Below are 26,084 nucleotides of genomic sequence, written 5' to 3'. Positions count from 1 at the left end.
AGACATCTTGTAGAATAAGAAGTAGAGAGAGGCGCACAGGTTCTTTTGTCTGTGGCCAAAACCAGAAATGACTGGACTGGAATGGCTCGTCTAATTATATTTGTTAACCACTTAAAACCTTATTTGTTGACCGGGGTCGATACTTATCCCCTCCTTTGTTCAACAACAAATCTTTGCTGAAAATAGCCGATCTTCAAGCTCATAACACACGTGTTGCGACACGTTGTGAGCTTGTAGATATTCAGCAAATGTTCACCTATGTTTCCCAAATGTTCGCCTATTATAGCATGACCAGAATAGGGCCGCTGGGGTTCGTGTGGTTTAAATCAGGTCATTTGTTGGTCAACATACTATACTGTATGAGTACAGTATTGCGACTGTATATCATACTGTATTGAGATCATGGATCTGACATCAACTTGTTGAACATTTCACCATGAGTCTGTTGTGGTCAATATAATAATTTGTGTAATAAGGAAGTGAATATCAAAGCCACTAGAATTGTATTTGTCCTCAGACTTCAGGCTATATTTATTTAATAATTTATCTTGCTCACCGGTTTATTATTAGACGTTAGGTAACTGGCAATGTGACAATGTTGTATCGTCCTAATGCCAGTCAACGTGGAGAAGAAGAGAGAATCGGAGGCAAAAAGAGTGATGTGTGGTTTGATATGGTGATGGATTCTCTTACCTCCACCTTCTCATTAACTCTGGCCTGGGTAATATGACCTGGGAGAGATTTTCTCCACCCACTTCAACCCTAACACTGAGTCTCCAAGCCCTGCTAGGTAAGCCCCCATCTCATAAAGCACAATTAAGTGGGCCAATCAAACAGGCTTAGAATCACTCCTCTAGTGCCTCAACTCCATAATTAACCAAAATATTTCATCAGCAATGAATCAGCCACATGGATTTCATGTCAATCATAACGTTGTAATTTGATGTGACTTTCTCTTCGAGGACTACTCAGTGTGATTGGGAGGAGTGATTTAAAAATGATGTATACATTTCTTTTCTACCCAGATTTGTGTCTACTAATGAAATTATAAAAATCAACCTTTTTTCCTTGAAAAATAAAAAGAAAGGAAAATCTAGCTTAGTTTTTTTGCATTGGCTGAATGTGATTTGAGTGCATAGTGAATAGTTTATCTCTGGGGTCTGAGCCCTAACTATGGGAGCAGAGCACCAGTGAAACATTAATCACCAAAGTATTATGGCTCATATCCTTGGACAGCACATTAATTCAGGTGGCTATTAGGCTGCCTTGCAGCCAACCTTCGACAAAGGTCCACATTGAAATTCAGTTGACAGTGTGGAGAAATCTAGCAACTACAGTGTTGGTGGGTCCCAACAATAAAGTAAATTTCCAATTATTATTACATGCAATTAAAGTAAGCATTTTAACAAAATTGAGTAGCCTACCTTTAACTACATTGGGCAGTGGAAGTAATCATTGTGGACCAGTGCTGTTCATCTTCACCAACAGACATTCTACCTGGTTGGAGAAAAATAAAATAAAATAAAATAAAAATAACAAAAGGGCTGAAGCAACACCAATTAGAAAGGCTCTCCCTCCTGCCTCCCTCAGAACAGCCAGCCTCCGCTAAAGGTCAGCCTGAAATTTGAATGACAGGGCCAAAGACTTTTTACTCATAATTTTTGTGTTTGCAATAGATTTCGGAGCAATTCGCAGCCTTAAAGGCCTTAAGTGAGCGCAGCAATTAATTGTAATGAATAATCTGACAAATCTGGTTGACATATGGCTGCTAATACTCCTCTTTTCTAGTGGGAGCAGTGAAAGGATTAGATTACCTCAAATGAAATCTGGGAGCAGCACCGTGCCATCTGTATGTACAGGGACAAGGCAGTACACAAAACGGGACGTGGGCGGAACTGGAGCCTGCATACTCCCCACACAGCCTGACTTCCTTCCGCCTCGCCAGCACCTGATTGGGGAATAGAGTCACCGCCGTTCGTTTATTTATTTAAAAAGAAAATCTCATTTTATTGAACCAGCTGCCTCCCAAGAAGTAAAAAGCAATATAGCCCAGGCGTCGCTAAAATCGAAGACAGCAGGAAAAGTAAACAAACATGACAGAAGTGATAAGTGTTGTGCAAACACATAAACATCGCAGTGTCACGCCAGCCGAGTGCAGAGAAGCAATAACTTTATTAAAAGCATTAGAGAGTATTCTAAGAGCATATATAGAGAGCTTCACATCTGATCAGCATTATATCTGTACGCACCAGCAAATGCTAAATAAGGTTTATTTCATTGTATGCCATCATCGCTTGCTTAGCAAACTTTTGGTCTACTTTTGTTGATAGGTGATCAAAGTTGCCAAAAATCTATTTAGAAGAAATACTTACTAAATAGGAAGTAAATAGTTTAATAGAGGATACTCCTCTATTAAATGATATCTATAAATGCACCATGTCTCTGTTTGTACGTGTGTATGGCTGTAATCCACGTAACTCGAGAACCGTTCGTCCCACCCACTTCAAATTCGACACACGCGTTCCGCACCCCAGGGCCGGATTTAGCAAACAGGGGGCTGTAAGCAAACCTTTTTTTAGGGGCCCCCTCATTGCCACGCCGGGGGGGGTCCGGGGGGGCGCTAGCCCCTCCCGGGGTCCAGAAAAATCTGTAAATTTGCCATGAAAATGCTTCAATCCGGTGCACTTTGAGATCAAAATTTTGATCTAGTAGATCTGCTATTTTTGCTTTTTTTTAAATTGAAATTCTGAATTATTTTTAGCTATTTCTGAATTGAAATCTTGAAAAGTTAATGTTTTATTTCATTTCAAATACTTTTATTTTATTTTATTTTTTATATTTTTTATCCCACGATTTTGTAACCCATTTTTCACCCCTGTGTCAAACATCTAATGCATCATCATCATCATCAGCATCGTCTTCATCATCATCATCATCACTGATGCAGTGATGCTAGCAGCCCTAGTAGCAGCAAACTCACTTGTAGTCAATCGACTAGTAGTTGCAGCCTCAGAACCAACCTCATTGTTATTGTTAGTGTCTACATTAGCCTCCTGGTGCAACACTTCCTCTTGCTCTCTCTCCTCTAAAAATTGGGTTGGGTTCTTCTGCTGGCTTGAAATAACTTGTTAGCTTGGGTAAAGAAGCCCGGAGCATTTCAGCTTTTTTCTTTTTCTTGTCTTAATGAGATCCACTGGGGTAAACTCGTTTCATGATTGGTGTTGCTCTTAGTTGCACTCTGACTCACTCATTCAACTAAACTAGTACAAACGCAAATGAACAACAAACTGATGCAGCAGAAAATGCAACCAGAGAACATATGCAAATGCATGACACACTCACTGAACACCTTATTGGTAGAGGAAGCCTATTTGTTGTAATTTCAATTGGTATTAATACCCAAACAATCATTTTCGACAGGAGAATGATCTGCAATTTACGTCACTGAAAACTTTCATATTAAATTAATTTACTCACCTAGAGTTTAAATCGTAAAATGGAGGATCATGTAAGAACACACTTTTGTTATTGAAGTGCAGGGTAAATATGACGTTTTGCGCCAAGGTCCTATTCCTTTCCTGACAGTCTAGGCTGTATGATTGTTGTTGTTTTGTTTTGCAACATTATTTCCACGTTGAAACGGCCGGGTTTGAGGCGCAGTATAGGGGGACAAAGACCAACAGGGGAGCCCACGACGGGACGGACGGCCGCGACCGGGCGTCGCTTAACGGGGGAGGATCATGAAGAAGTGACGCCGAGGAAGCGACGCCATGGGCCGTCGGAGCCCCCCCTAGGGGGGCCCCCCTAACCGACCGCAATAGGCGAACGACTGCGAGTCTGCGAGTCAAGTGCGAGTCTGCGACGGAACGGGCTGGCGGGGCTGCGATATTAAACATTTTTCAGGGAGAACTCTCGGGGCCTCTAGCCGTCGGGGCTCTACGCAGCTGCGTAGTTTGCGTAGCGGTAAAAACCGCCCCTGCCGCACCCCCACAGGGAGTGGGGTGCCTGGTGTCGAGATGGTCGGACTCACGGTTGTCCAGAACTGCCACAAAAGGCCTCTGCCCGGGCTCTGGACAGGGTCCATATATGGAGCTGGTCTGTTCTGACATCACAACACCCCATATTTGGCCTTGCCTGACACAGAACCCCATATATGGGCATAAAAGGGACACGGACATACTAACTGTCTGGGGCATGTATTCCCAACTTGCATCGTTCCAAGTAGGCCAGTGTACTCCCGCAGCAAACCATGCATTAGCAGGGTCCAGACTCCACCCAAATGAAAGGAAATGCGATTTCAAGGGGGAGTGGTTAACCAGGCTACAAAAATCTTTGACGGAGAGGATAGAGCAGATTATATAATTCATTCATTGGGAGATCTATAGCCCAAACCACACAAATGGGTCGAGACTCGAGACAAATGGGTCGGTAGCGTTCGTCGCAATGGTGTGATATGTCCTGATGCACGTCGGCGCATGGATAACGACAGCACAGAAGTGCCAAAACTGTGAAAAATCGCGGAATGAGAAAAATCGTTACGAAAACAATAAGAGGTCTTCGCCCCTTCGGGCTTGAACCCTAATAACCAGTAAGACACGCAAACGCGGGAAGCGAACGCAGCTCGAACATATTTGGGTTTTTTTAAGATTTTTTTTTAAGTTATTATTTTTTTAAGTTACGTTTTTAACTTAGCCATAACCATATAAGGAGTCCCCAAAGCAGCTATACGTCCAAATATGAAGTGTGTTGCATCAATCACAAACAAATCACTCAGCTCCATATATGGGCACAAAGGGGGGACACACGGACACACACACAGACAGACAGACATGATCTGCTAGGTCTCATAGTAAGTTCGCAATAATATATGTATTTTGTATAGGATTTTAACATACAAATATGTTATATACATTATTATTTATTGTACTTTATTATAGGCACTGAAAATAACTCAAACAACACAAGCTGATATAAAAATAGCCTGATCTTGAGCACTGTGAAACAATGCATGTGCAGGGCCTGGGAGGGTGCTGCTGTATCAACAGAGCAGATTAGGTGTAATGGCGTCATAGTGAAAATGCCTGCTAACAGCCTGATAAAAGAACAGCATTCTGCAGGATGTCTGTTAACAGCTAGCTGACATAAGCAGCCAGATCAGCACATTCATCCGTAGAGAGAAAAACCTGCCCCTGTAATATCCATCAACATTCATGTTATTCTCAGCCTCTAAAGTGTGGAGGTCCCCTCTGACAGTTTGCTCCAAAACCTAATAATGTTTTTGTTGGTAGACACTTTGATCCAAATGGACATCAAGTCAGATAGTCAGCAATTATGCAGCCGATGTGTCCTTACTGTTCAACCTACCATCCCTGATTTTTTATATTTTCAAAAATATTACTTAAAAGTTGTGAACTTCAGTGGTTAAATAATTATTTGTGCACCCCTCCAATGACCGGCTTTTGAAATTATGTCATATGACAGCCAAGTCTATGGACCTTTAATGTTTGTGTAGAGCACTTTTAACAAAAATCTAATGGCAACCAAGTCTATGGACTTGTATGGTTTGTTTACAGCAGTTAAACAAACATTGACGACGTGAGATGTCATGTGGCCAATATCTTGTGACTGGTTTCGTTCTATACAACACGTTCTATCACTTCACATGAGTGTGATTTTCTTTAAACGTACAATATAATTTAAATGTTCTCAAATATAACTTTAACCAAATCTAAATTTCACAAATAGATTTAGAAAATGTGTCAATTTTGGACAGAATATCGGTCAAAACATCAGTATTTGGTGGTCTAGGACTGTCCAAAATCGGGATTGGCATCGGTCGGGCTCTAATTCAGTTAAAGCATGGGTAGTCTTTTCTTTGAAGATAAGAGTTTTCTTTGAAGATAACAATATGCAAGTTTGTAAAAAGGTGTGTAAGGGGCATCTAGTGCGCAATCTAGTGAAAATCAAAGCGCTTCACAAAACTACTGTGTACAGACAACCGGGACTGTGTGTTTGGAACGTTTCCTGTGAGAAACAAAATCATCTGCAAGCAGAGATGTGAGATCTGAGACAGTGCAGTCTGCTCACATCTGCCTCAGCAGCGTTAACGTGATGAGATCCCACCTAGAAAACACACACTAATCACCTCAACCAAAAGACAGCAGGTGTCGGCTTGGATATCACTCACTACCGTCTGCTTTATGATCCACACTTTAACCCTGTTGCAGCTCTCGTACAGAACCCCGCACAGACAACATTTATTCCACCTATAACAGAGAAGGGGGGAATGACACATAAACACCCATATTCCTTCTTAAGAAATGCATTTGGAGCGGATAGTTCATAAGCCTGGGGTCTCACATTTAATTGCAGGAATTGAATAAAGAGCGGCTTCCATGAGGTACTGGTGTGTGGCTGGCATAATTGCCGGGGAACAGGTCTTAATTTAAACCGGGGGGTAATTATCATGCAGAGCATACCCACCCAGAATGTTTGCATAACTATCACAAGCGTTTTCATAAATGATGCTTTAATTAGTCTTAATTAGAATTTGTTTAAGTCAGCAGGGAATGCAGAGCCCGTGAAATGATGTATGTAATAAGCATCAGGGCCCGCTCTGTTTTTTCCCCCCTTACTTGGGGAATAGAGCTGACAAAATCACATCACATTAAATTGATTCAGTCAGAATTAAAATTCTTATGGTATTAATTAAATGGGGGGAAGATCTCATTAGCAGGCTGTGTGGTGAGGGAGAGACTTTCTCTGCCAGCAGATGTGATGGTGTCAGAGCTGCTGTACACGCTCGCCATTAGGGGCCCCAGCCGAGGAGAAAGTGAGGGATGAAGGGAGGGAGGGACGGAGGACAGGAGGGAGCGAAGGGGAGTACAGGGACCAGTGAATCTGATACACAGAGGGACTGAGAAAGAATAGAGTGGGTAGTAGTGGGGGGGGAGAGAGAGAGAGAGAGACAGACAGACAGACAGACAGACAGACAGACAGAGCGAGAGAGAGAGAGCTGGGGCCCGTATTTGTTGGAAGGAGGGGTGGGGGCGAGGTGGCAGCATATTATTAATAGGATGTAGGGCTGCTCACCATCTATAGCTTTATTTAGCTTCATTTGGTCTATTTGGCTGGAAGAATTCAATAAGAGGAGAGCTAATGACCTGACCAGATACCCTGTTATCAGCACTGATGAGACACCCTTCTGCTTGACTCTTTATACAGCTTCTCTAATAGGCCTCTGGAAGATTCTTACCTCGCCTACTGTACAGGCCTCCGCTCTGGAAAAATAGAACATGATTTTGCCTAAGGGAGGTTCACTTTGCTGTTAAAGGACTCCAATGATCCTCTTGTTAGGGAACTAATAACTATTGACATGCGTCCTTATGAACTCAATTGCAGAATAACAAAACCCAGTGCAGCTGTGCCCGCTGTTCAGAGGAACAGATACCTCTTTTACCCTATTGTGTCTATTTCCAGCGTGGCTTTTTGTCCCTCAGGTAGTGTGTGACATCTTCAGGTCAGGAGATACTTGTGATGTTGAGCAATAGACACATTGTTGGGCCCCCCCACAGCAGCTGTCACTTTGACTGAATTGCAACCTTGGGTCGAAAGAAAAATAGGAGCGGAAAGGAAGAATAAAATCACAAAGGGGTTCTACGTACAGTGCATCCTCACAGGCCAATCCCCCTTCCTTAGGTGAGGGACTATCAGAGGTAATAGTGGGTCTCTAAGGTCTGGATAGGAGTCATATCTCATATTTTGTGGAAGGTAGTAAATATAAACTAGTGCGAGATGCATCTCACTTGTGTTTTTCATCTTTTGGAGCACAATAGGCTATGGCTCTTTGGACCATCACATTTATTTGACAATGAAGTTAAAATGTCCAAGCAAAGCTCTGAATAATCCAAAATGGCTCTCTAAAACCCCTAAGGCATATATGGGCCGGCGCTGTAAACACTAGAAGCCCTGCACTGTATTGAATCCAATGAAAATGATAATGTTGGGGAAAAATGGCCCCAGGCGATGTAGCTGCAACCTAGCATTGCCAATGTTACAAGGCATCGCTGTCCCTTTTATTAGAAGCAAGCATGGCTGTTAGTAAGTCCTGCATAAATATTTAGGGTAAATACACAGTATATCATTTTTCTTCACACTTGAATTGCATTATGATTTCCATGCAGACTCAGGTGAGCCGGGGTCAGGGAACTAAATTAAGTGGGTCTTGGAAGCAGCTGCAAAGGGTTCTCTCTTTAACCATGCTTGGCTGGTTAAGCTATCAAAAGCCGCTTGTACATGCATCATAAAAAACATTGGGTGTGTGTTTAAACTGGTATTAAAATGCTGTTGACCCTTAAAATTAGAAAGTGAAACGCGCAACTCCTTGCATGGTAATTATTTCATGTCCATCTCGGGCACAGTGGAGTAGCGACGTATAACCGAGGCCCCTTTGGAAATTTATCGACGGCCAAGCGGAAAAGTCAGGTGGTTCATTTATGACGATGGAGTGTGATGACATCACGCCATAAAAGCCCGCCATAGGGTCAGATGGCATGAGCACTATGGTCCTACGAGTCTTTGTGTTTGTTATGCATGAATATAAAAGGTGCAGGGTCTTTGTGTAATGGTTGCTTTGCTATGATGTATTGTGAAATCAACTGCTGTTTTTTTGAACGGCAATGTTCTGTAAGAGTAAGTCAACTATATCACTGCTTGTATTGCGTAAATATTAGTGTTATACTCAAACTGTACTGGTCTGTTGCGTTCCTGTATGCCACCAATGTGGAGGGTTTCACAAACATGCGTGATGCTTTTGTGAAGTGCTCTATTAATATGCATTTCGGGTGGAACTGGAAAAGCTTCCAGAAGTATCTCTGAAGTTGGCCTTCAAAAGGTTTCTGAAACGTATCTCCCATTTTAAGTACTCTTAAAAGCATGCTGCCACTGTGGGCTCCTCCCTCACACAAATGACAATTTGAGAAAAGTGACACCTTCCTTGTCCACGATGTGTGATGCGGAGGTTTTATTAGAACACAACTGCATTTTAATGTAATATCTTAACAGTAAATAGCATACATCTTTTACCAGCAACCTTAAGCGCAATAGCAATTCTCAATAAGCATGGAAACAACTGTATACGCAGAGGTCATTTTGATAATTTAGCTAATTTATAATAATTAGCTGTTGTATATTCATTAGCCTTTTAATTGGCCGGCTCTGGGGACAGCCAGTGATTCCAGTCAGTCAAACACACTAATGATACAAAAACGTGCACGGATGCACGCACACACGCACACACGCATGCATGCACGCACGCACGCACACACATACATACACACGCGCTCTCCACACAGAAAGACCACACAGACATATAACCTCTTCCTGAACTTTTATAGAACACTCTCATTTCAATCGTTGCAGCTTTCAATACAGCTGTCGGTTTTGGCCTGCAGAAGTGTGAGGCTGAATATCCAAGGTTTGTCGTTAGCGAGAGGGGGCTACCTGTGACATCTGCGCTGGCATGTTGGGAGATAATCCTCCATGTGATTGTCAGACAAATTGGGGGTCACTGGCGCTGCAGACAGGGGAGTGGCAGGGGACACTGTGGAGATGTTCAATCACGGACGGGCCCTTTTGGGAGCCTCCCTTTGCATGTCCTCCAGCCCACATGCTTCTCTCTCTCTCTCTCTTTCACCTCTCTGTTCCTCCCTCTCCTCTCTGCTGCCTGCCCACAGCTGCTGGGCCTCCACTGGGAGGGAGTTGTATTATGGCTGGGTTAATTTACTGATTAATATCCAGCCACTAGATCCAGCTTTCCCCAGATGGCCAATTAAAAAGTACAACTGGCAGAGCACGTAGGCCTGGCAGCAGGTTGCCGTTGGGCCCAGGGCTGGAGGCGGTGACAGAAGGTAGGTCCTGTTTGGTACCCGACTAGCCACTGACTATCTCTACACGCATTGACTCTCCTCGCCGGAAGGACAAAGTTGACTAGAGCCACATTACTGTGCAGAACACAGGAGAACAGGCTATTAGGTGGATGTGTGGGTCTCTCACTGTCTAAAGAGTCCATGGAAACTTCTATTACCCAGAATAGAATGTGATGTAAGCCTACAGTGAAAGGGTAGGGCGCTAGAGAGGAGTTGACCTACCGTTTTAAGGATAAGAGACCTTTTAAAGGCCAATAGTAAAACGCAACACAGCTAGATCAACATTGATATACAGAGTACAAAATAGCGTAGGAATTAAAACATTATGTGCGTGCGTGCGTACAGTCTTAACCACTTTAACCCTGGCATTTTTTATTTTTTGTAAGAAAAAATAATCTTTCAATAAAAACAACAACTGTGCAAATATGCACAACACATTGTGATGCAACGCATTGTGAGCTTATAATAGGGCAGATATTTTCGCTATTCGCTGCACAACAAAGTATATAATGACTTTAGTTCATTTGAGAGGGGGATGAAACAACCAAAAAGGTGATTAGCGTACGCTGAATCAGCGCATGCTAAAATGCCAATGCAACCCACCTTGCTGCTGAAGGAACTCACTATGCCAAACATGGACAGAACTCTGCCACCAAACATGGACAGAACTCTGCCACCAAACATGGACAGAACTCTGCCACCAAACATGGACAGAACTCTGCCACCAAACATAGACAGAACTCTGCCACCAAACATGGACAGAACTCTGACACCAACAAACATGGACAGAACTCTGCCACCAAACATGGACAGAACTCTGCCACCAAACATGGCTTCTGCGGGTGGTTTGTTAGAACTCTGCTAGATCTGCTGAGGAGACACTGGAGTTCATCCGCACAACTCCCTCCCCACAGTGTCAAGGAGTCCCAGTGGACTATAATTGTATTGACCGGGGCAGTTGCTCATTGACAGTAAGGTCTATTAGTCTATTAAAATTCTATTTTCTCATTGCCTTTGTGAATACTTAAAGGGCCACTTCACCCCTTTTGCAACCAGATCTTATTTTAATGATGTTTAGGACACAAGAAACATTTTCCTGGGGTTTTTTATGTGTGTAATCTGGTCTCATTTCCATCCTGGACCACATGTCTCAGTCATAGATATTTTAAACTAAATATGTGAATATCATCATACATCACATTCCGTGCTCAGCCAATCAAATCATTATGGGGTACACACAGATGCACAAAGTTGGGCATAGGAGGCCCCTCAAAAAAATAAAAATCACACCCGTGAAGAGTTTCAGTCAGTTGAGTCAACTGAGGAGACACCAGCATGTCCACACTGGAGACAAACATTAAGTCGTCAACATTTTCCATAACCACAACCTGTTGAAGTGTGAAGTGTGAAGGGTGAAGTATTGAGAATTTATTAAGAAGATTCAGCAGAGTAACAACATACAGAGGGTGAGGAACAGGCCTCCTTGCCTGTTCCAGAAGGCCCTCCGGGCGCAAGCCTCCCCAACGCCATTCTCAGACAGTCTTTATAGTCTTGTCTTAACAGAGATGCTATACTGAATGTCCATATAAGGATCTGCACTAAACATTTCCATTAGAAATTACTTTGCTGGGAGTGAGAAGAAGCAGGGATGGACCCTTTTTCCCTTTGTTACATAAACAAATCACACCCGTGTGAAGTGAGGGGCGCTCTTGTCATCGTACAAATTTACGTCATATTTGGCGGACATTTGACCTAATTTCTCCTTTCATTGTCAATGGCAAATATTGAGACATGTGGGGACAAAAGCTGTATAGGGGATAGCGCCCCTCAAAAATCTGTGTGAAGTGAGGAGCGCTCTTGTCGTCGTACATCATCCAATAAAAAATTAATATACTTCTTCATGAATTAATTTGTCAATTTATGTTATTATCTTTTTACCATGATACAATGCTAGCGCCCCTCTAAAACAAATCACATACGTGTGAAGTGAGCTGCAGTGCATTGGAGCTGTGTCTTCAACGAAGGCGGAAGTCAATGGAAGTGCGGAAGGCCAATCCGCATGGCCAATACTGGCAAATCACAGCGCATCTTTTCCGGGACCTACCGGTATATTAATTAAATCGAAGAGAGCTCTATTGGCATGAAATGTTTACATTGTCTCTGATTGGACTACCGAAGGTCTCCTTCCATTACGCACGTGGAAGCTTGGCAAGCTTCCGCTATGCTTCGCAAGGAATTTCGGGAAATCTTGCCTCTATGTTGCCTTCAAGAGAGACACACACCCCAGAGCCGATGGAGGCGTCTACCTTTTTATGTCTATGGTGTCAGTAAGACAACCCTCCCCCTCTCCACAAGGAGGAGCAGTGCACCAAAGCATTATGGTCATTGTAGAAATTCAGCAATCCAGTCAAACCCTAGTCAAACACACAGACTACATAATTGTTCTGGCCATAGGGTGAACATTTTAGATTGTGCTACCGTTAACTACTACAAATACTTTGAGTGCCTGCAGTTTCTTCAAGCGGTGAAATGTCCCTTTAAGGCTATGATATAAACAAATTATCACCCGGCATTCAAAATTGTTGCCCTCGTTATCCAACAATGCAACAACGAATGCCTGTGAGATAATAAATAATATTAAAATAAATAAATAATAATAATATAACATATATTTGCAAAATTCTTTTCAGATTTAATCAAAGGAAAGGACACATTTTCTACGTTTCCATGTGCTCTGGTGGGTAGGCTGAATATTACCCGTCCGGGAATACTAATACTGTCCGTTACGCAGCAGTGTTCACTGTTGTTTTCAATACAACGACCCCCACGTTATGAGACGCTGCTATATTTAGATGGAGCCCATTAGAATACAGGTCTTAATACTGACACAAAGCATATAAATGGGCTGGGGTTGCCATGGAAACCCAGTAAATACAATGGCCGCTGCCACAGCTGTGAGAGCAACGGTAATTAATAACTGAATTATGGGATGGAGATAGAAAGCCAGACAGACCCATGCCGCCTCGCAGGGTCCTTTGATAAAGGAGAGTTTAATACAAACAGTTGTACTTCTACTGGGTCAGCTAAACCAGGGATATCTGGGCCATCGCTGTTCAAAGAGAAAAAGGCCAGGAACAGAATTGATGGCCCATTTCATTATGTAATTGCCTCTTTAACTCCCTCGTTCTGAGCAATCGCTCTTTAAACTCAAGCTCAAGGTAATGTATGCAGAAATATGAAGGTAGTCTCACAGACAGATAATTCAGTAAATAGCTGTAATCTTTGCATCACCTTTAACCGCCCCACACAGCCGGCCGGGGTGTCATCTTGAAACCTTAAGAGCTTTTAATGCAGAGGCACTGTACATAAGGAATCACCAGTTTGCTGCTTAAGCCCAGTTTATACTTCTGGACCAATACGGCTGTGCAACAATGTAAAAATGAGTCCTACAGAAAACAGAGCCAAACTGAGTCTTCAAGGATAAAACTATCCTGGGGGGTGGCCGTAGCTTAGTGGGTAGAGAAGCCAGCCTGTGTAATAAGGTCACCAGTTCGCCTCCTGGCCTGCCCATGTCTATGTGTCCAAGTAGACATGTCCCTGAGCAACTCTTAACCCCCAACAGCTCTCCCCAGAGCAATAATCACAACCATCTACTGGGTGAAGCTCCAACTGAATTTGCCCTGCACCAACTGAATTTGGCTGCAGGATTAATGAAGTTCATGAAAAGAACAAAGAAAGTAGAACTTGATGCTGTGGAAATCAAAAGACGCCTTTGGTGGAGTGTGGTGTTGCAACAAGGCACCGGGCAGCCTTTACGCTGCCACCCCAAGTGTCGGGGTACAGGGAGCACAAAGCTAGATATGATTGCCTACAAGAAGAGTGATGCTTCCTCTGGCCTCTGACCCTTGACCGTACGGCGCGCCCTACACAGAATCAAAGCAAACACCGGGCCGCTGTTCACAGCCTCTGAAGTGGGGAGATGCGGTAACACAACGTGGGTGACCCGCTTCCTTTCATTTTCTTCCTTCATAAAAATCCCCCAAATGAAAAATGTGATGCAACACACAAAGCAGTGTGTGTGGGAAGGCTGCACTCTTATTGAAGGGTCAGTGGTAGGATCACCGGGAGAAGGTCACCAAAGACCCCAAATTCACACCCCATAATTGAGTAACAGGGGTCGCTGATTGCAAGGCAAGAAGCATAGCCGTAAGACGCGGAGGCTGGAGTTCCCCATGGCTCGTCCATTTAGAAAAAGGAACAGAGAGGGAGACAAAACGTTTGAAGGAGTCTTCTTGAAAGACAAGATATTGGATTGTCTTCCCAGGTCGACCACTGTGATAGAAAATGAACACTTAATTAACTGAGCAGCAGAATTGTAACAGGAACCAACCACACAGAGTGAGGGAGTAAAGAAGAAATGGAGAGAGAGAGAGAGAGAGAGAGAGAGAGAGAGATTTCTCTACGTAATTAGATCAATTGGGCATGAAGTGAAGTGGCCTCATTCAGGAAGAGTGTGTTGGTCTGAAGTGGGATCACTGACTGAGGTTTGATTAGAATTTGATCGTTAATGCAAAAAATAAAAATAAATAAAAAAACGATAGGACCACTCAGTATAAATCCCGTATATATTTTCTAATTAGAGGACTGCAGAATTGTTTGTATTTATTTTCTAATGACTGATGTGTGCGTGAATCTTAGCATTAAGAAAAGCCAGACCTTAATGTACATCATAAATAGCTTTTATGGCAAACGTGCTTGTCACGATCAAATCATTAGAGGTAATTAATTACTTCCCTGATAATTCACCTGAGTGCTTTATGTCCTCTCACTGCGCCCATCAATTACGTCAACAGCGGGTATCGAGGTAGGGACGAGTGTTTCTCATCCACTTCAACAGCGGGTATCGAGGTAGGGACGAGTGTTTCTCATCCACTTCAACAGCGGGTATCGAGGTAGGGACGAGTGTTTCTCATCCACTTCAACAGCAGGTATCGAGGTAGGGACGAGTGTTTCTCATCCACTTCAACAGCGGGTATCGAGGTAGGGACGAGTGTTTCTCATCCACTTCAACAGCGGGTATCGAGGTAGGGACGAGTGTTTCTCATCCACTTCAACAGTGGGTATCGAGGTAGGGACGAGTGTTTCTCATCCACTTCAACAGTGGGTATCGAGGTAGGGACGAGTGTTTCTCATCCACTTCAACAGCGGGTATCGAGGTAGGGACGAGTGTTTCTCATCCACTTCAACAGCGGGTATCGAGGTAGGGACGAGTGTTTCTCATCCACTTCAACAGTGGGTATCGAGGTAGGGACGAGTGTTTCTCATCCACTTCAACAGCGGGTATCGAGGTAGGGACGAGTGTTTCTCATCCACTTCAACAGCGGGTATCGAGGTAGGGACGAGTGTTTCTCATCCACTTCAACAGCAGGTATCGAGGTAGGGACGAGTGTTTCTCATCCACTTCAACAGCGGGTGTCGAGGTAGGGACGAGTGTTTCTCATCCACTTCAATAGCGGGTATCGAGGATCCAACCAACAACTTTCCAGCCACTAGCATGCTCCTCTAACCTTTTAGGCCAAAGCTTCCCCTCTTTAAACTGGTCTAGGTGTGATCTACAAAACACTGCTTTTCCAGTGGTGATCCAGTGAGATCCATTTTCAGCATTTTACAGTTTACTCTTGAATGATGAATGATGAAACAATCACACCCGTGTGAACTGAGTGGTGCAACTCTCCTCTCCCCCTGCTCCTCTCTCTCTCTCTCTCTCTCTCTCTCTCTCTCATTAGCAGGCAACAGTGCAGCACTATCTCTCTCTGTTTCTGGCACAACAGCGGCATTTTTGCCACTACTGGTACTCTAAACATAGTCACATAGTTTAGGTGCTGTTGCTGTTCCTTGGAGTGGTTGCGCCACTCAAAAAGCACACTTGTGTGGAGTGAGGGGCGCTCTTATCATCATACATCACATTCCGTGATTAGCCAATCAAATCATCACATTCCGTGCTACAAAAACACACACAAAGCTGTGTATAAGAGGGGCTAGCGCACCTCAAAAAGTAACATCCTGGTAGTGTTAATAAAGTGATAAATTCCTCTATGATTTGAGACGTTTTTGGCATGATTAAATCATCCTCTCTTAGATGAAGCCAGAATCAGAGGCTTGTCCCAACATGGCACCCCCCCATCCCGGGATGGGACGCCTCTATGGCCCAGTGGAGCAGTTAGTGTGTCTTGGTGTCTCTGCTGCACCTCCAGTCACAGACAGACAAGGGGACAAGTGTGAGGGATGGGCCTCATCGTCCAGGGGAAGCGGCTTGTGTCGGCCGCCCACGCCGCGGCCTCCCCTGTGTGAAATTGGCTGAGAGGATGTAGACGTATTCCAAGCACTGATCCATGGCTCGGGATAAACAAGCGAGCATCTCGCTTTCGCTCCCAGAAGGTCACGAAGCGTCCCCGTGAAACAGTAAGTGACACTGTCTCTTCTGAACTGGCTAACGGCAGAGGCTGACCACCCCCCAACTCCACCCCAACCACCTCCTCCCCCCCTCTGTGTAGGTGTCCTGTATGTAACCATGTCTACACCTTTCCGATGGGAGCACTGATATTTAGGTGACTGAGTGTACAATCTTAATGAACAAATGGACCCATAAGCGTAAGGTTCCATCCGTGCACTCTTCCGAGTTAAATAAACATGAAGGAATTTCACAACAATGCAGTGACGGATACTCATCAAGTTGTCATTGAGCAAACCAAGCTGCAGATACATTACTGTGATGCATGCAGTCTGTGACTGAAGATCCATGAACTACCACAAACACCTGTAATGTCTCCACCAGACGACACATGGCGAATCATCTGACTCATATATCATCTGTTCAGTTCAATAGACTCAGGACTACAGACTACAAAAAACGCAAGTTAGATGCTAATCTCACCACCACCGATGGGTAAGCGGGTGAGACAGGGCTTGAGAGCTGTGCAAGAAATCAGATTGCGGCTGCAGTAAAATGGACTGGGGAAAGGCATGAATGTAATTAAAGTGGCTGACACTTTTATACTGGGTAATGGGAGTCCAGGGCCCAGCTATTCCCAGACGATCTCCCCTCGCGGTCGTATGGAGTGCATTTTTAATACCGCCCCTACACGACGACTTAAATGCAACTCTCAAGGCCTTCATGGAGAAGTAATACTGATGTGTAAATAGGATAAATGCCAACATCCGAGGGTTTAAGGGATATAGTAAATAAACATTACCTCGTGCACAAAAGACATAAAACCACTGGAGCATCTGGCTACTGAAGAGAGACAGAAGGATGAAAGCAAGGCAGAGTTAGGCAAGGCTTGAAGGACATAATGATATGCAATGCAATAATATGCATAAATGCTAAATTAAAGCACATGAATGGAATGCTAGCGGATAATACAAAAGGCACAATGTCGATTTTAATTAATTTAAATCCAACTGTGAGCGACAATTCACAATGATTGAGATGTTCATGATTTCCATCTGCTTAATTATGATGGCTATTAACAAACACATTTGCAGCAAATCTGAAAATACGGACACCTAGATTTTGATAAATGCAGATACAAGGAATGCGTTATTATCTTCCCTAAATAGAAGAAATAAATTCTAAAGTTTTGAAGCAAACGGAGGCATAGGAAAAACTGTTTAAGCTTTGTCCAATCTGTAATGTATTTGTTAACACAGGTAGGAAGGAGGAAGCCTTTGGAACACAGAGAGGCCGGTAATGAAGAAGTTAATAAGAGGAATGGTACCCCTGGAATCTTCCTCAACCAGCTAGGTCCCACAATTTAATCTGTAATAAATAATCCAGCATCATTGTGAGGTGGCATCTCATAATGGCAAATGAAATATGCTGGTATGATAGGTACAATAAATCTGGATTTCCCTATGGTTCCCTCAGGCTAGGACAATATGCAACTATAGTGCTCTCTGTCAGGAGGAGCAGATCTCAGAGCCGTCATAAAATCTAAATGGGCACTAATTAGGCAGGCCTTCCCTCTCACACTTACTATTTCTATTGACATTTCCGGCGCCCCTCCTCCCTCTCCCGCTCGCACCACCATAAGTCACTGAAAGAAGAACTCCCAGGATTGCAGATCACAGGGCTGTTATAAAGGGAACTTTAACTTAGTGGTAATGAATACATTTGGACCCCTGTGCAGTACATGTTTCTTTTGTCTTGCACCCAAGCATACTCATGCATCTAAATGGTCAATTTGCTTTGGAGCGACCAGTGCCACAATGGTGTAAATTAAACGTACTGTACAGTATATCAACATGTCTTTGACTTTGATTAGGCATATTTTGGTTAAAAAATATTGACATTGTAAAATAAAATCTAATGCACCCATATGTTCTTGACATAATACTGTAAGTAGCAAGCTAACATTTTGCAGAAAGGAACATTTGTTATATTGTAATAGTTTCAACTATCAAGACAATATCAGTCTCTTAAGACATTTAGCATGTAATATATTAAGCTATCAACTAAGAATGCTCATCATGGTTTCCACATCCTGCAAATACTAATAAAGCCTAGTCTCAATAACTTCTCTATTGGTAACATTGGGGGGCCAAGAGAATGGCATGAGGTGTGTGGGGGGGTCAGGTAAATACTGTATACATTCTTGGCTGCTGCAAATTAATAAAACAATGACGTGTGCCCAGCACAGGTCTGCTTGTTGAACATATGCTGCGAGCACAGCTAAGCCATCTGGCTCAGAGTCAAGTATTCCCACCAACTGTACTCTTATGTGCTACCTGACAGTGGAAAAGCTCTATTCCCTTGGCATCAGGGGCACAAATGGAGAAATATTATTGAAATGATTATCTGCATCAAGACTCAGATTTGGGCTGACATTTCGCTGGCTCTGTGTAATCCGAGGGGTTGTCTAGGAGAGGGCGGAGAGGGGGTTTGCCGGTAAGCCATGGCGGGATGATTAATGAAGCCAGGATACTGGGTGGACCCAAACCACCTCCACCCAGACCCAGGGGCCGAGCCCTGCATATGAAATTGGCCTGTGCTGCTCATCTCCCTGGGAGAGATGCCGATGATCTCAAACCCTCCCCCCCCCTACACCCCTCTCGACACCGCTCCAGTCAGCAAACGCCATGCCAAAGCTCTGCCAGATCCAGGCTTACACAGGAGGAGATGCTCTTGTCACTCTGAGGCTGATGTGGGGATGTGAAGGAAGACTGGTTGGGAGGAGACCTGCAGCATCTACGCACCTGCTCCTCTGTCAGGCACGCTTCCGCGGCTCTAGATTCTATTATCTTCCGACAAACTTTCCATCAAGTGAACACCTGCAGTACTCCGTGTGGATGCAATTTTAACCACTTAATCCAGATTCATACTTTGTCATACAGTATGTAATTTTAGAGGGTGAAAGAAAATCTAATAACTTTGGTTAATCAAGAACTTGTTATTGTAATTAGATTTTTCTTTGTTATTTAAGGTAAAAATAACAAAAAAGGGTACAGAGTGCATCATCAGATAATAAAAGGACTACTAAATCTGGACTATTAATTCAGCTCAGAGAGTATTAAAAATACTGACCAGTGAAGGATACATTTTTACACTCTCTGGGTTCAATTAAGACTCCGGATTTTCCTGCGCACTCCACAATTACACTGGTGGAAACCTTGGGTGCTTTACATCAGTACAGCAGCCTTGTCGAGGCTCTCCCTCTGCCCCTTAGGCTTGATGGATGGGCCCGTGAAAGCCTCTTAGGACGCCGGTAATCGGATAACAGCAAAACCGACTCCTTGACCACAAGGAAAAGAAGAAACAGTGCCATGTTGCTCATGAATGAACACAGGAGCGACGGGGAAGGAAGTAATTCAGAAACGCGAGGAACGTCTTTAATCATGCCGTGTCGATGATTAGTCATAGACAATGTCGCTTTGTTAAAAGTGTACTGTAATTAATAACTGGAGCAGGGCAGAACAATCGGGGGAGCGAGTGTCATGCATTGTACAATACTAGAGAAGTGATTTCTAAATAGTGTAAATTAGGTGTTTACCTATTGTGATCCTGCTAGTGACACTGTAGCCTCTCTGTTTCCTTGAGAACAAGACCGGAGAGAATGATTAATTGCAAGCTCACGGCTTTTACAGCTTCAAGAGTAAATCAACTTCTAAGAAGTGCTAACTTGCTAAAATATAAACTAATTTTAGGCCCAGATATTAAAATATAATCCATCTTCTTCCTCCACAGGGAAAGCTAATTAGAAAATGTGACTGGCATAGGGGAGAGGAGAGGTGGAGGAATGGTGGGATTAGGCTCAGGAGCAGAAAAATCACACTCCTCGTGGCTAAATCTGGGGATTTCTATACACTTCAGATCAAGTCTTTTCCCCCATTGCCACACACCGTTTGTCATACTTCACAAGACGGCTGCAGCATTTAAAAATGGATATTTTACAATATCATATAAAATAATACAAATTATTGTGAAATTTCATGCATGCGATCAATAAATAGATAATCGGTACAGATACTTGTGTGTCTGTGTGTGTGTGTGTGTGTGTGTGTGTGTGTGTGTGTGTGTGTGTGTGTGAATAGATAGATAGATAGATAGATAGATAGATAGATAGATAGATAGATAGATAGATAGATAGATAGATAGATAGATAGATAGATAGATAGATAGATAGAGAGATATAGAGATATAGAGATATAGATCAATGTGGATTCATTTAAATTAAGATGACAAGTCCCTCACACATTTAAATCAGGATTTCCTTTTTCGTCTGTTTACAAGGAATAATGAGGGAAAAGACTGTTTTCTCCATGATAAATATTGATGCTTGTATCTCTCTGTGTGGGATTTTTATTTGAACCTGTTCCTGGCACAGGTTTGCTTTAATACAATAGCCAATAAACAACAGTTGCCTGGGGCATAGAGACTACCTGACTGGCCTCGACCAGCATTCAGCTGTTGTATTCTTCATATGTATTGACCTTATGCACTAAAACATCCACAGCCTATTGTAGAATGCAATTTATACCCCAATGGAATGCAGTAGTTCAAAATGGTGGGGGGGGGTGGGTCCACAGTGTCCCACTCTCGAGGCCTAAAACAGAGAGCATGGCACAGCTGCAGTAATGAACAGAACGATAAATGCCTGATTAATTGATCTTGTAAGTGATGCACTGTAAACAGTGGCACATCTCACTTACGCAGATATTTTGAATGTCAGAGTGATTGTTTCATATGTAAATTAGTGTGAATAAGCTCTGTCACAGTGCTGTGAGTACAGCATGTCACAGGAGCGCACACATGCAACAGAGCTGAGTAGTCCCAGCCAGCCGGGCTCTCACACGAGTCCCTGAGGAGAATCCCATGAGAGAAGCAGCATTCACAGTGGTGACAGTTTAAAGGCAATAAGCCTGATGTGACCAATAATAAAGACCAGCAAAGTGGCCATGGGAGAGAGTTCTATTCCTGCTACTTTCAAAACAACATAACAAACAAGTGTTCTTCAGGAGTAGACCATGAGCGGGTCCAAAGTTAAAAAGATGTTTTTTCTTTTTTCCCCAGAGCTATCTTGAACTGAAGCACTTAGTTCATCATTAGTGAAACCCTACGACTTCTTCCCAATCCTCTATCTGAGCATCAGAGAAGGATGTAATTTTGTTGAGTGGCAAATCGACAATTTATTTTCAACAGCCGTGTTCATTTAACCCTTTCACTGAGTGACCTAGCTCTATAATCCATTTACAGAGGCACATTTTATTCCTATAATAGCTGCCCAATTGCTTGCCTGCTGGGTTCACAGTGCCTTCCTACTGTCTGTAATTACCCAGAAACACTCAAGGAAATAGAAGAATAAAAACATACAAGTCCATACAACACTTTCTCTTGCTGAACCAATTTCATATCATGCAAACTGCACAAATAAAGTGATGGTACAGAATATTTGCATTAAAAAAGTTCAAATTCTTTAATTTATTCACAGCTATAAAAGCAGCAAAGAAGATATGACAACTCCTTCTGTCTCCAAAACCCAAGCTCATAAAAACTACAGAATTAAAGCAATGGCATCCAATCAAAATTGTACCTAATAAAGTATTTACAAACATAAAACTGTAAAATATTTTCAATGCATTGTGGCCCAGTTCCCTTTACTCTAGTCTACACAACCAGATGGGTCTTTAGATTCGTCCTCTGCATAATCAACTTTTGTGCGGGAACTTTAGCGGCAGACAACAGTTCTTACAATTCAGTGCAATTGTAGCCTGTGTGAGGATGACAAATTTCTGAACTAGTTTGGAGACAAGACTGCTACCAGGGAAGGCAGTGGCCAATCTGATGGAGGGTCAAGCGAGTCTCATTTGGAATTCAGCACTGCAACATTGCCATCTTTTGGCCAGGCAGTATACTCAAAACTCTAAATCCACACTGAAGTTACAGCACAGATTCTAGGGAAACATTATAGCCTAGGCTTTTTCCTTCAAGAATGTACAAAATAATCATTTCTACAAACTATTGTTGCATTATCTCTACAAACCTATTGATCACGGTTCTTGATTGGTAAATTGTGCATTTATTTTCTATTTCCTCTGAAGGTAATATTGCAGAATATCAAACATCTAAAAGAATATGGCATGGACAAAACGTGGAGGAAAACTGGCAGAGAACAAAACATGGCCAGTAGGCCATGTTTTGTTTAGAATAAACAAATGTTATTTTATTTAGGAATTTGATTCATTTTATTTTATTGAGGAATTCTATTTAGAAAATAATTCCTCAACTGAATTGTACATTATGTTCGAGTGTAAGCTTTGTCTCACTGTAAGTAATATTTCCAAATATTTTATTGATAACTCCATCACAGGATGGTTTGTGAAAACAAACTTGCCTGATCTCGCATCTTCAGCCCCTCTTCAGGGGACAAAGCTAGAGACATGTGGTCAACACAGACGACTGAGTAGGTATACCTGATCTCCATCTGAATAAATATTTGTCCGAAAACGCCCAATGCTGTCCTATTTTCCCACGGTGGTGTGTGGGACATCATGGATAAGGGAGTGGATGGGCTCTGACAGAGAATGACAATTCATCCGTCCGTCCCTCTAACTGACATGTCACATTCTCTGATGACTTTATTGTGCTCCCTGTCACCGCACTTAATCTGTGTGTCAGTCAAACTGGAGCGTCCCACGCCACCACCACTACGTCGGCACAGCACGGCTAATACCCCCCCTTTTTAATGACGTTACATTTGGAGTAATGTCATTCAGCATAGCACAGACATTATCTTCTATTTGCATCATTCAGCCAGTGCTTTGGCCGATAGAGAGCTGGTCATTTCCCCATCCATTTCCACTAGGATGACAGATGTCATGATGAACACTGCATATTATTTACTATAGCCATGATTTTTTCCCCCTTTATCACACACAGACATGATGTCTCACTTTACTCTCGGCTGTCAGCCATTGCATCAAAACCTGATATAATTTCATATAGGCCTACCTGAAATATATACATGCACATAATTATTGGGGGTCCTTTTTTGTAGCCTAAATTTGTTATATTACTGTCAGGACACAATTGTGTTGACATAGCAAAGTTTTGTCAAATATTTCAGGACAGATTTTCTTGCAGTGCTTGTGAGATTGTAAAAGAACATCTTGGTTTAAACAATCCGGAAATGTCTTTTATTGCCAAAAAGAGAGCTTACTCTACTTTGAAAAGTGCCTTTAACAAGATCTCCTTAACAAAGCTACGGCTACAAACATCATCAGTTTAATCCTGGCAGGGATGACTGCATTAAAATTAACAAAACAAACACTTATTACATGGTGCACACATGCCGTATTATACTATTTGTCAATTTAATCTACTAAGACTACAATCTCTTTTCTATGAGCAATAGTTTCGCAGGCTAATTAATAAGTCCTAATGCTTGAGACCAAATGCTTGACAGTAGTTAGTAGAATGTTCCCCCTTGTACCACTGTCTCCTTCAGGTGCCATGATGGCTTTATAATGCACATGCCACAAATGATTGTGAAAGATGTGAATTCCCCTGGCAATCTGTTTGGCTCTCATGTCATTGGAAATGAGTAAGCAGCATTGCCAGCCTGTAAGCATCAGAGGTAACCAAATCTTTTTTTTACTGACAGTGCATTTTCTCTCCCATCAGAGGCCCCAGCACCTAATTAAATGTATTTAGCATCATAAATATTCCAGGGGGACAGGTTGACACTGTGAATTAATGTCTTGCCTCAATACTAGAGCCTCTCCATTATTGGCTATGGTGAGCGAGTTGCCCGGTGCCAGGTAAATGCTGCTGCTTGCGCTTCTTGTTATAAATTAATGGCACATTTGTTTTCCAACACTGCAGAGCTGAAAATACAGTGATATTGATGAAATCACAAAACCCAGTGGAGGGAGACATAAACATTTGTAAATCTCTTCTTTTTTTTTTTCCTAAAGTAAAATAAATAAATAAATAAAATAAATCAGTAATTGGATTTTTAGTTTTAGCAGCTATGCTTAAATTGCTATATCGTTATAACTTCATCCCAAATACTTTAAAATTTGCTACAGCAAAACTAAAGTGAACCTAACCAATGAGTATGGTAAGGTAGCGATATACAAATGTACCACAGGTCATGTACTGGGTAAGTGTTGTTTATTTCCACTAAAACTAAAAGGGTTCACTTGGAAAATAGCTGATCTGCAATCTCACAACCTGAAATTAGCTGACAGTATAATGAGTAGTGCTCACAGTATGTTGCATGCGACTCATTGTGAACTTGTAGATCGGATATTTCCGGCACGTGACACTAGCGTGCAACAAAGTATAAATTAAGCATAGCAGTCTTGTTATGCTGTTGTGTCTGTTTCCACCATCCTATGCTCACCATTTATTTCTTACCCCTCTTTCTTGAGACCTACACACTCTAGTTCCAAAGTATATCGTCAAAACTTTCCAAAAGACTTCACTTCACACCGTCATCAACCAGCTGTAGTATTTCTGTGCCCCTGCCTCACCTTGATGGTACATTCACGAGTGCCCTCTGCTCAACAATGCCCACCACAAACCCCTTAGGAAGACAGCAGGGATTTCCTTTGGACGACTTCCTAGGGGTTTGAAGCTCTTCCCAGGGTTTCACCCTTGAAGAAGACATTTCACAGCTTATTTGTTGCGCTCCTACTGTGTCTGAGGAGTGTGGAGAAGGGTACCAGTCTACAAACCAACCGCCAGAACAAAAAGATACGAATGCCAAAAGGGGCAGAGAGAGGGTGGGGGAGGGTTATTGAGGCTAAGAATTATCCGTTATTATGTTCATTTTAAATCCAGATATTTTTCTCATTTTCTCACATCTTCTTGCCCGCAATTCTGCATAGACATCACTTTTCTCTTCGCTCAACACTTGTAATTGCAATTTGCAAGAGCTAAACTAATTTTACGACATGAGTACACCTGTATTCATCTCCATATTAATAGAAAACAGGAAGTATAAATCCCAATTTTCCACCAGCCAGTGTCACAGGAGATGTTCCTTGAGGGAGAGTGCTGTCTCCTCTCCACTAAAATATTGGTGCTCTCCCTCTAGAGTGTCCCCTCTGAGCCCAAATCAGATATCATAATTATGAATGGCACCCTATCTACATTACAGGGCTTGACACTTGTAATATCCATATATGCCATATGCACATTTAAGTTCCCACCGTAAAGGTGTTCTCCTTGTTGAGTTATAGTATTATGGGGAGCGGCTCTAGAATACAGGCCCCAGCGAGTCTCATTTAGCTGCAGAAAAAGGAGGTTTGACTGATGAGGCTCATTTAAATATAAGCACAAGCATATCTCCCAGAAAAGAGAACAAACTTTTATACCAGTCTCGAAGTCACTGGAAATTTCACTTTATGTCGTCAGCCTCCGCTACGTATGAACCGATTTGAAAGGACAGATTTGATTTCAACAAATTTCAATGCAGATTGCAAGCATATATAATTTATTTTTGCTAAATGTCCAGCTTTGAGGGTTTGTGTAAACACAAACATTGTCTTAACACAAACATTGAATGCCATTGACAATGAATTGCCAGTTTTGAGTGACAAACATTGCGTAAACACAAACATTTGAAGACAAAAATGAGGACACAAATTTATGTT

At 42.6% G+C, this 26,084-nt stretch overlaps 1 protein-coding gene across 1 annotated transcript in view; it reads right to left on the bottom strand.

Moving 5' to 3' along the window:
* Window positions 1-26,084, bottom strand: part of LOC308330676 (uncharacterized protein) — a 94,644-nt gene that overhangs the window by 47,934 nt on the left and 20,626 nt on the right. The window contains exons 4-5 of the mRNA XM_080785640.1: window positions 1,815-1,948; window positions 1,425-1,497 (exon numbers count right to left, since the gene is read on the bottom strand). Coding sequence (XP_080641766.1) covers window positions 1,453-1,497; window positions 1,815-1,948 — 179 coding nt within the window. The 3' untranslated portion in view covers window positions 1,425-1,452. The remainder of the gene's footprint in view (window positions 1-1,424; window positions 1,498-1,814; window positions 1,949-26,084) is intronic.

This window comes from Protomyctophum bolini (genome assembly GCF_963924005.1).
Source record: "Protomyctophum bolini genome assembly, chromosome: 16".
Classification (NCBI taxonomy): domain Eukaryota; kingdom Metazoa; phylum Chordata; class Actinopteri; order Myctophiformes; family Myctophidae; genus Protomyctophum; species Protomyctophum bolini.
The sequence above is the reverse complement of the archived record's forward strand: the minus strand, read 5'-3'. Positions and strand labels throughout refer to the sequence as shown.